Here is a 10,058-nt window from a genome sequence, read left to right on the forward strand (position 1 = left end):
AGGGGAAGATGGGAATACTGTTTCTCCTCCTATTTTATTTTTTAAAGAGGTGAAAGGTTGATGGCGACAGGTGACAGGTGAGTGGTGAGAACAGGCAGTTCACACTTGTGTGAGAGCTTCTAATAACTTCCTCCTTACTCCAACATTGCTTTATTGTGCTACTGCTAGGTAGTATTTAACTTAAGTTGGAGAAATGAGCCCTTGACAAGACACAGAAGTTTTCAAAAATGGTCAATCATCCAATAAGTTTAATTTTCTCATCTGTTTAAGAGGAAGATTAACATTTTAGCTTGAGCTACTGGCAAACCTGATGTTATATAATACTTGTGTATCTGAAAACAACCAAATTAGGTAGAAAGCCTTCAGTAAATTGAATTCATTGAAAGGGCTCTTGTGATTGATTAGTCTGCTGAGACAGGGCGGCTTAGACATTCCAAAGGCAAACAAGGTGGATTTGGGCTAAAAAATGGAACAGCAGGATGCTATGACATTACTGAGGCCATCAAGAATGCAATCGCCTTCCAGATGGTTCTCTTGGTGGATAATATTGTGCTGACTGCACCAAGCCCCAGAATATTTGTAGGCACAATGAGATCTGGGAGAGATGGGCCCAACAATCTACACAGGAAAAAAATGATATATGACAAATTCTTGTTGTCCAGTCTATGACACTGGATGCCCGGTCCATTGAGTTAGTACATCAGCACATTTATTTGGGAAAGGCGATAAGATGAGACCCGAGTTGATTGGGGGACAGGAATCATAAGTTCAGAGTAACTCAAAAAGGAGTGAAGAGATGCATGGAAGGTAGACATAGGCCATGGAACATTTCCAGTGGTAACCCGTGCTCAAGAAGTGGCATAAGGGATATTACTCGGGAAATGTGTGATCAGAAAAAGAAAAGGGCTAGTCATGTCCTCATATGGGACAATACTAGACAGCCCAAGTGCTCCACTGCTCCCCGTAAAGCATAAAAAAACAGGGGTAGCTAGGCGGCGCAGTAGATAAAGTTCCAGTCTTGGAGTCAGGAGGACCTGAGTTCAAATCTGGCCTTGGACACATGACACTTACTAGTTGTGTGACACTGGGCAAGTCACTTAACCCTGACTGCCTCACTAAAAAGCAAAAAAAAAAAACCAAAAACAAACCAAAAACAACACAACCTAGAGGAAGGCCTCCAGCACATTGGATGGCTCCTCTGTAGAGATAATAGATAAGATATGTGGAAGAGCATGGACCAGAATAGCACAGGCATGGATAGGCCGTGATCTGCACTAACAGAAGGGATACCCACGTTACTGCACTTGCAGATGCACTGAAAGATCAAGAAAGTGCAATAACATGTTAATAAAGACTAAGACATTTGTACCTTCTATAGAGACACTGGCAAGACTTTCATTTCATGTCTCAGTTTATATAAGACATTATATTGGGGTGGGGACACAGAGAAAGGGGGAAACGTCTAGAGAACAGTGAAAAGCCTAGGCAAGGTGGGGAAAGTGAGATCCCATGTTGGAAAGTTGTACCTGGCATGTTACTGTCTACCAGTAGCTTGGAGCCAACTTTATAACACGTTACTCATTTATCATAAAGTCAATCAGATAATGTATGTAACATGATTTACAAATTGTAGAGGCTTATATAGATGCCGTTTGTCGTTATTTTTCTGAAAAGGATGTTATAAAGGCTTCCTTGTTGTGCCCCAGCACATCTACTTTGTCTCCCTATATATATATATTTCTACCTGCCATATTTGAAATGCTTTTTATCTTGAACTTAAAACACTAAATAAAATGGTATTTCCATATACATAGTATAACAAGGTTGCACATGAAACTGTGGGTCTCTATAATATATAGCTTGCTTTTCTTTTAAATATATAATACATTCAACTTGTAGCTTTCAAAGCTGTCCAACTTGTCTGTGATTCTTTCTAAAGGTCTTCCATTCTCTTCTGTATTGCATTTTTAAAAAAAAAGATTCTTCATTGACCCAGAAAGATGCTTTAGTAACCTGCCACATTTCAAATTCAAGATACACTGAGGTGGTTTGTAGTTCCACAAAATGCTGGAACCTCTCTCACGATGGAAGTTTCCTACCTTCCACTGTAAAATCAGGCTGTTCTTGGTTCGGTTGACTAGCTTAGGTACAGCAGGACGGTCCGGTTCACAGCTCTCTGTTGTAAAACTAATCACTTCGGAAGTAGATTCTTCTATAGAGCTGTATGTTGCTGAAACTCTGAATATATATACATATATTATTATAAGCTTTTAAAAATATTTTAACTTACATTATTGAATTTCAGATCTACTTTAAACCCAGAGCTTGAAAAAAGTTGTAAAAGACTCCCATGTCTTTAGACAGAACTTTTAGGAGTTAACTCTAGGAAGTTGGCACTACTGTAGCCATCTGAGTTCAACAGATGAAAGCTCTCCTACTCCCTCCCCCTTCATACCATTACATTGGATGAAACTAGTCATCGTGCCATAGCATTATTTGGAGCAGGACCAGGGCTGTCCTTAGAGAAAATGTCCTAATAAGAGGTGGAGCTTATCAGGCTCAGAGGGAATGTATACCTACCTTACATGATAGTCAGTTGCTGGCTGGAGATCAGGTAGGCTGACCGTCACTTCATCCCCACTGTGAAAATTAAAATTACTTATGAGACCTTCAACAGATTAAAAAAGCCAAAGAGCAAATCCTAACTACTTACATTAACCTTTATTCCAAGTAAGCACACCTCCCACTGATGTTATTTAGAGCAATTAACCCAAACTGTAAACATGAAGAAAACAATTTCGGTAATAATGGAAAATCCTTCATTTACATACTAAGGTCAAGTTAATACAGTTTTACAAAATTAAAATTTTACCATTTTGGGTTGAAATGTGAAATCTTCTCATAATATTATATTTATATTCACTTAGCTTATTGAAAATAACTTTGAAATGGAGCCTCAAAAAATAACAAGTGCATTTTAAAGAAGCTATGTAATTCCTTGAGTATGGCCCAGAATTGTTTTCTTGGGGCACAGGCCTCCGTACCACAGTAAATGCAATGGCTTGTGTGGTCGGTCCTCTTTTCCATTAGTACTTGGTGCCCAAAGGTACATGTCATTGTGTTCGGATCCAGGCCCTGACTTTTTGGTGCCCACGGCCTGGCCCTGGCCCATTGTTTTCTAGACAGGAAGAGGAATGAGAAGGTTGCTGATTCCAGATGCTGAAACTGCTCTTACATTCACTGAGCTGAGCTTAGGAGGGCAACTAGAAAAGTAGACAGATAAGTACTGCTTAAACTATAAGTCTACTCTAGTGTTGAATCACCGTATATTTGGATAAGTTTGTTTTTATAAAAAAAGTATCATGGGATTAAAAAAGTATACTATGTAAATATGCGTAAGACTTGCTTTTTAAAAAAATGGATTGTAATTTAAAATTTTCTCAACTCCATTCCCCTCAGAAGTTTCTATTTGAAATTTTTGAAGTTTTAAAATGTCAGTCACTGATTACAAGATAATAGTGGCTTTCTTACCAACTAAATGGAGAACTCCATTCAGATGTTCTTGTTAAGTCAACTTGAGTCTCAGACTACATCATGAAATTATCAACTGCTTCAATCACTGTAAAATTTTAGGATACTTAGAGTGACAGAAATCTAAGAATGGCAGACTTACATGTAAATAGTTTTAAATTTTCCACTTTTCCCACAGTTGGACAGTGCCACTTCAAATGTAAATGATACTGGACGGTTAGCATTTTCTTCATTCTGGGAATTCACCAGATGACTCCATGAGAGGACAGCTGATCTTGCTTGAATATTAGAAACCTAACAGAAATCATGAAAATTCAGGCTTCTGTTTCTGACATAAGAAATGAGAAAGCCCTCCTTTGTCATATAATCTTTCCTTTCCAGATTCCTCTCTTTTCCAACCTAATTTATTAAGCACTTTATATGTACAGTGCTGGGTTAGATGCTGGTGATTAAAAGACCAAAAGAAATAGTTCCTGCCCTCAAGAACCTTCTACTGGAGAAGGGAAGAGAGGAACAACGTGAAAAAAGAAGAGATCATTTAGTCCAATGTCCTCAATTTGTGAGATAAGAAAGTTGAAGCCCTTATTTCCAGCTTACGTGATCAGAGACAGACCTTCATACCATATTCTTAATTTTTCCTAATTGCAGGGTGGCCAGAAGGTCGAGGATACGCACACAGTAGCCCAGCTTTGCAGGGAGACGCCTGGGGCTTGCATCATCCACTCCATCTGACCTGAGCCCTTCCTTCAAACCCCATAGTTTCTAAACTCTAGGGTGCTCCCTTGAGATGACCAAGAAATTGTGCTGAGGGTTGATTGTACTAGTTATAAAAGTCTTTAGAATATTTAAGGATATGAAGTCACTTATTTATTTTCTACACATTCGTATTCCGACATAACTTTCTCACAAAAGGCTTACTGTTATACAAACTAAAAAAAAAAAGTTACCTTGATAAAAAAACAAACAAAAGAAGCCTACTTCCATGTTTGGCCAGTCCTACTTGGCCTTCTTTGCTGTCTCAAATCATCCGCCCTCCACTGCCAATTGTGGGTGCTCCCCAAAGTTCTCTCCTGGGACTTCTTCTCCTCTGTACTCCTTCCCTAATCTCTCCCTTGAGCTTCATTACCATATTACCAGTTGCCCATTGGCCATTTCAACCTGGACACCCCAGAGACATGTCTAACATGGCTGTAACCAAGCTAAACCCTCCTGTCTTCTGAACTTCCCTATCTCTGTCAGAGGCACCACCCCCCTCCCTTCCAGTGTCTCAGTATGATCCTGGCCTCTCCACTCCCCCTCACCCTGCACGTCCAGTCAGTTGCCAGACCTTGCCGTTTCTATCCTCACAACATCTCTGGCGCAGGCCCCCTCTTCTCCAGGCACACAGCTGCCACCTGAGTGCGGGCCCTCATCACCTCTGGTCTGTGTCATTACAACAGCCTCCTCACTGGTCTGGCTCAAGTCTCTGCCCACTCCAGTGCATCCTACACATTGTGCCAGAGGAAGTTCCCTTAAGAGCAGATCTGACCAGGTGAGTCCCCTATGTAATCAACTCCCTCCAGTGGCTTCGTGTTGGCTTTAGGATAAAATATGTGCTCCTCTGTTTAGCTTTTAAAGTTCTACACAACCTGCTCCAACCTTTCTTTCCAGTCTCATTACTAGCCCTCCTGTACTCCATGGTCCGACCCACCTGGCCTCCTTTCTGTTCTTCACACGTGACACTCCCATCTCTCTGCCTTTGCACTGGCTGTCCCCTCTGCCTGGAATGCCCTCCCTCCTTACCTCTGCTTCCTACAATGTTGCTCTTCCTTTAAGATGCAGCTCAGGTACCATGTTGTACCTGAAGCCTTTCCTGACTCCCCCCCCTCCCCCCCAGCTGCTAGTGCTCCATCCCTCCCAGACCACCTTGTACTGAGGACCTTGTTGTATAGGCTGGTTTTTATTAACTTGATACTCACACTGAATAGATTGCTAGATGTACCTGCTGTCTCCCCCATTAGAACGTAAGCTAAATGAGAGTAGGGATTGTTTCATTCTTTGTACTCATATCTCCAGCATCAAGCACAGATGATTGATTGAAAAATCTGACTTAATTCCAAATAAAACTCATCTACTGTGTAATTAAAGCCAGAAGCAAAATAGTCAAAAGCCAAACAGGCACCCCTGGTGCACAGAAGAAAGGTGTGTATTTATGGTAAACTTTTTTCTAGATTAATTTGGGCACTAATTTAAAGGCATTATCCATTTAAATTGGAGTACTATATTTCATCACTTTAGAGAATTTCTTCCTTTTTTTTGTGAGGCATTTGGGGTTAAGTGACTTGCCCAGAGTCACATAGCTACTAGAAAGTGGCAAGTATCTGAGATGGAATTTGAACTCAAGTCCTCCTGACTCCAAGGCCGGAGCTCTATCCACTGTGCCACCTAGCTGCCTTGCACTTTAGATAATTTCTAACAAGGTATTAGTATGATTACTATTTGACATTTAAATTAGTGCTTTGATAAGTGATTGCAGAATACCTTAAGTGTAGTTTGGTTGTTTTTTTTTCTTTTAAGGGGAGTAGGTCATTATGGACAAATTAAGGTACTAATTTCAAGTGATTTGCTCCAAGTTGCAGTAAATATACTGTTCAAATATATCTGCACATTTGGGAGTCTATTAGGAATGGAGCCGCTTCTTCCCACAGGTGCAAAGTCAACCCTTCTCCAATGTGTGCAACCCATAAAGTGTTAGGGAAAACATTTTCAATTCAATTGTCTGGTCAGAGAGGGCTTCAAGTGGTTTTTTAAATTGATACTCATCATTAACTCTCAAAGATTTTTGTTTCTCACTCTTGATCCAAGTCAATTCTTTTTCTGCCTGTTCTTTAAAACATAGAGGGGCAGTGTGACGTAAGGGGACAGAGAGCTAGTCGAGTCCCCCCCTCCCATACATACTTGCTATATGACCCTAGTCAAGTCACTTAACCAAACTCTCAGGCAATTCTCTCAATCTCTAAGGTGTAGAAAAAGGACCAACCTGCATTGGCTCTTGGAGTCTCCTCACCTGGGAGTGCTCTATATCTGAAAACACAAGTCTATCTCTCTCCTCCTCTTTAGAAATATGATTGGGGGTAGAAGCTCTGTGTTCTCTAGTTCTAGACATCAACATCTCATTTATAATATGCTTTACAGTTTACAAAGTGGCTCTCTCACCATAAATATGGGAGGGAGATAAGGCAAGTATTATTATCCTCATTTTATGTTTGAGGAAGCTGATGTTTGGGGAAGGTGCTTGACTTTATGTAAGGGCCGAAGTGGGGCCTCAAAGTCAGGTCCTTGTGACCCCAACGGCAGGATTTTTTACACTAGATCAATGCTACATCTCTATACAGTAGATACCATATGCTTTCATTAAATAATAAATAGCTATCCCTTTCTTTATCACATGCTGACTTTACATTTTTGTGTATTTCACTAATGAAGAAAAAGCATGATTGGATTCCATGCTTGTCATTCTGCTCCAGGAAAAAAGAAACAGTATTTCTTTTAAAAACCGATGAAAAGTAAGTCTGGAGAAACTATTTAGCATTACTTACTATAGGTTTTCCAGTGCTAAAGAGGTCCTGCAATTCTTTAATTTCTTTTTCAGGTTCTAGGGAAAAAAAAAACCAAATACACACACACAGAGAAACAGAAACAGATCATTACAAGGAAAAAAGGAGCAGATAGTAGTGTATTACCTAATTATAACCACAAGATGGAATCAGATTCATTGGAAGCTCTTCACCAAAGGGCTTTTATTAATCATCTAACTGCCAGCCCCAAGTATAATAGCGTAAAGTCTAAGAAGCCCAAAACAACTCTAAATGAATAATAGTATGGAAATCATTTTTAGTACAAGGGGGTGTGGTTTTCCAACATGAGCATCTCTCCTAATTAACTTTAGCTGAGCAAAAAACTTTACATGAAGATAAACCATCAAATTAAAGCATGTCTGTTTCTTATTACCCTTCATTCTGCCTGGTTCATTTCCAATAGTGAGTGGTAGTGGTATTAGTATTGGTGGTGTACTCAACCCAGGTTCAGTTTGAAGGGAGATTGTATAAAAATAAATGTAAATCAGAGGATTTGAGGTTTATGGACTGTAAACACCCAAAACAAAATCCAGAAGGAAAAAACTCTAAGTCCCCAAAGCCCTTTTTTAGGCTCGGTGAATGTTGCCATTCAGTTCTCCAATAGGACTTTCTTTCACATAAAACTAACCAAGCACAGACCAAATCTACCATGTTGAAGATAAAAATCCAGGAATGTAGAAGCTGTGCATAACAGGGGCAGATTTGTTTTTCTGGGTGGCATTAGTGGTTTGCTTTTTAAAGCCAAGGCAACACACCTGTAACCTCCTAATTACCTGTTTCTATTAGGATTATTTCAGGAGGCACCTCTTACACTATCAAAATAGTCTTCCAATTTGCACGTGTGAAATTAAAGGCCTCAGTTGGCTAAGAGTAAATGAAAATTGACACTGCTGCAGTTAATTTTTTTTCAATTTCAAAAAGCACTGGACAGCCTCCAGAGTAGACCATGTTGAAAAAGACTGATGAACTTTTTTCAAAGTGTTAACAAGGTAGCCCTTGTTAACTCCTCTATCCTCTACAAGACAACAACCTCTGTAAGACAACAGAGGATTAAACTGAAGGGAGAAGGTGAACATTTGGAAGGCTTTGGGCACCCTGGACGTAACACATGCTATTCCAGAAGGGTCAGAGGGGCTCAAAAACTGTCTTCTGATCTGATAGGAAGAACCTGAGCAAAATAAGAGTATCTTGATTTTTTGCCTCGTAAGTGAAATGTTTCCACTTTTATCATGAAGATACAAAGAGGTACAGTTATGGGCAGTGTTAATTATTTGGAAATCTAATCTGTAAATTAATATTTTGAAATCTCATCTGGAAGCCCTCAGCAGAAACTGAAGACAAAAAGTTATCCTTTTGGTGTGGTTCTGACCCACCCTCGGTGTAAGAGTGGATGGCAGAGGAAACAGCTGTTACTGTCACTGTCCTGGTGTTCTCTTTATTATAGCAACTTTCTATAGGGTTCACCCCCCCACCCCCCAAAAAGAAAAAAAAACCCAAGAAAAAGAAAATACTCAACATACTGGTCAATAGTTGCAACTTTGTGCTGTCAAAGTATCAAAACTCAACATCAAACACTTTTCTGATGCACATCGAAGCCAGAAGACCAATCAGATTGATTAGCAGATAACCCAGAGGAATGCAGAGGTTAGACAATCAAGGGGGCACCACTTCTCTGTCACTATGCTGATTGCTCCCGCAAATCTCTCCTGATCTGACAAGTATGTCATGTTGCTTGCTGACATGCAATTTTCTGTATGATCTCAATCTTTAGGCCGCCACCTCCACAACACACTTTGGCTTAGTTCTACTTCCTGTAGTAATACTGAACAAGTGGCCAAAAAGGTCAGATGCTTTATTTTCAAGGTATTAGTGATGGAAATGAACATTATGCTTGCTTCCCATTGTACCATTCTTAGAGAAGATGATTAAGAGAATGCAGATAACTCCGAGGATCCCAGTATCAAGGCTGTCATAACTCCACATGGTCATATATATGACACACCCTCGGAATTATTGGTTTCCTGTATATTGATATTTACGTCTTCATGTCTAGTAAGGACTTGCTTCTCTCTGATTCTTATGAGGAACCTTGTTTCCTGTTGCCTTCCTCTCACCAAACTATTTGGAACTCTTCTGGTCGACACTACTATTAGAGTACAGTGTATGTTATGTTTGGGCAGTCACAGAGATGAGGTGCCAGACCTGGTCACACCATCCCTGTCCTGTATTCTAAGAGCACCTTGTAATCCTTCCAGGGCTAGAGCAGCTGCAAGGGAGGAACTGCTACTCATTGGATATCTGCAATGTGAAGCCCCCCATGCCCCACTTTTCAGGTGAGCTAGAAGGCTGCTTTTCCTGACTAGCTGATGTTAGTTCTTCCTCCTGTCTACCGCTCCATCAGGAGTTGGCAAAGGACATGCAGATCTCTGAGGAGTTTGTTATTTTACTGGACTGCTATTTTTCATTTCTACTTTCAGCAATCATTTGCCCTTCATAGCAAGAGTAAGCCTTGCACAAATTACACTTCACTTTTGTGTAACATAATATTGGCATAACCATTATGTTATGTCATTTCAAACATTAGAATTTTATTACAGCAAGCTTTATAGCAACATTCATTCCAAAATAACTGTTCTCTCTTCTCTCAACCCTTCCTGCTTTGACCTTTTCCACATACTGCAATTCAATCCAGGCTTCCTCACTTCTAGTCATAACTCTCCAATGTTTACATTTTGTCAAGGCCCCTGCTGAGAATGTTTCTGTCCTAAGATCTCTCCTCTCTCTGTTACTTGCAGATGGTCTTGAGCACCACTACTAAGCAATGAAACTGTAGTGTGGGGATCCGAGGAGTCACAGCCTAGTAACACACACACACACACACACACACACACACACACACACACACACACA

The 10,058-nt window shown here is 40.2% G+C and overlaps 1 protein-coding gene across 1 annotated transcript in view; it reads right to left on the reverse strand.

Annotated features, from left to right (window-relative positions):
• The window catches only part of LOC114026495 (fibronectin type-III domain-containing protein 3A-like), an 80,870-nt gene that overhangs the window by 26,440 nt on the left and 44,372 nt on the right, over positions 1–10,058 (reverse strand). The window contains exons 7-10 of the mRNA XM_027840220.1: positions 7,110–7,165; positions 3,674–3,825; positions 2,581–2,640; positions 2,100–2,238 (exon numbers count right to left, since the gene is read on the reverse strand). Coding sequence (XP_027696021.1) covers positions 2,100–2,238; positions 2,581–2,640; positions 3,674–3,825; positions 7,110–7,165 — 407 coding nt within the window. The remainder of the gene's footprint in view (positions 1–2,099; positions 2,239–2,580; positions 2,641–3,673; positions 3,826–7,109; positions 7,166–10,058) is intronic.

This window comes from Vombatus ursinus, unplaced genomic scaffold (genome assembly GCF_900497805.2).
Source record: "Vombatus ursinus unplaced genomic scaffold, bare-nosed wombat genome assembly UNPS02004691.1, whole genome shotgun sequence".
Taxonomy (NCBI): Eukaryota; Metazoa; Chordata; class Mammalia; order Diprotodontia; family Vombatidae; genus Vombatus; species Vombatus ursinus.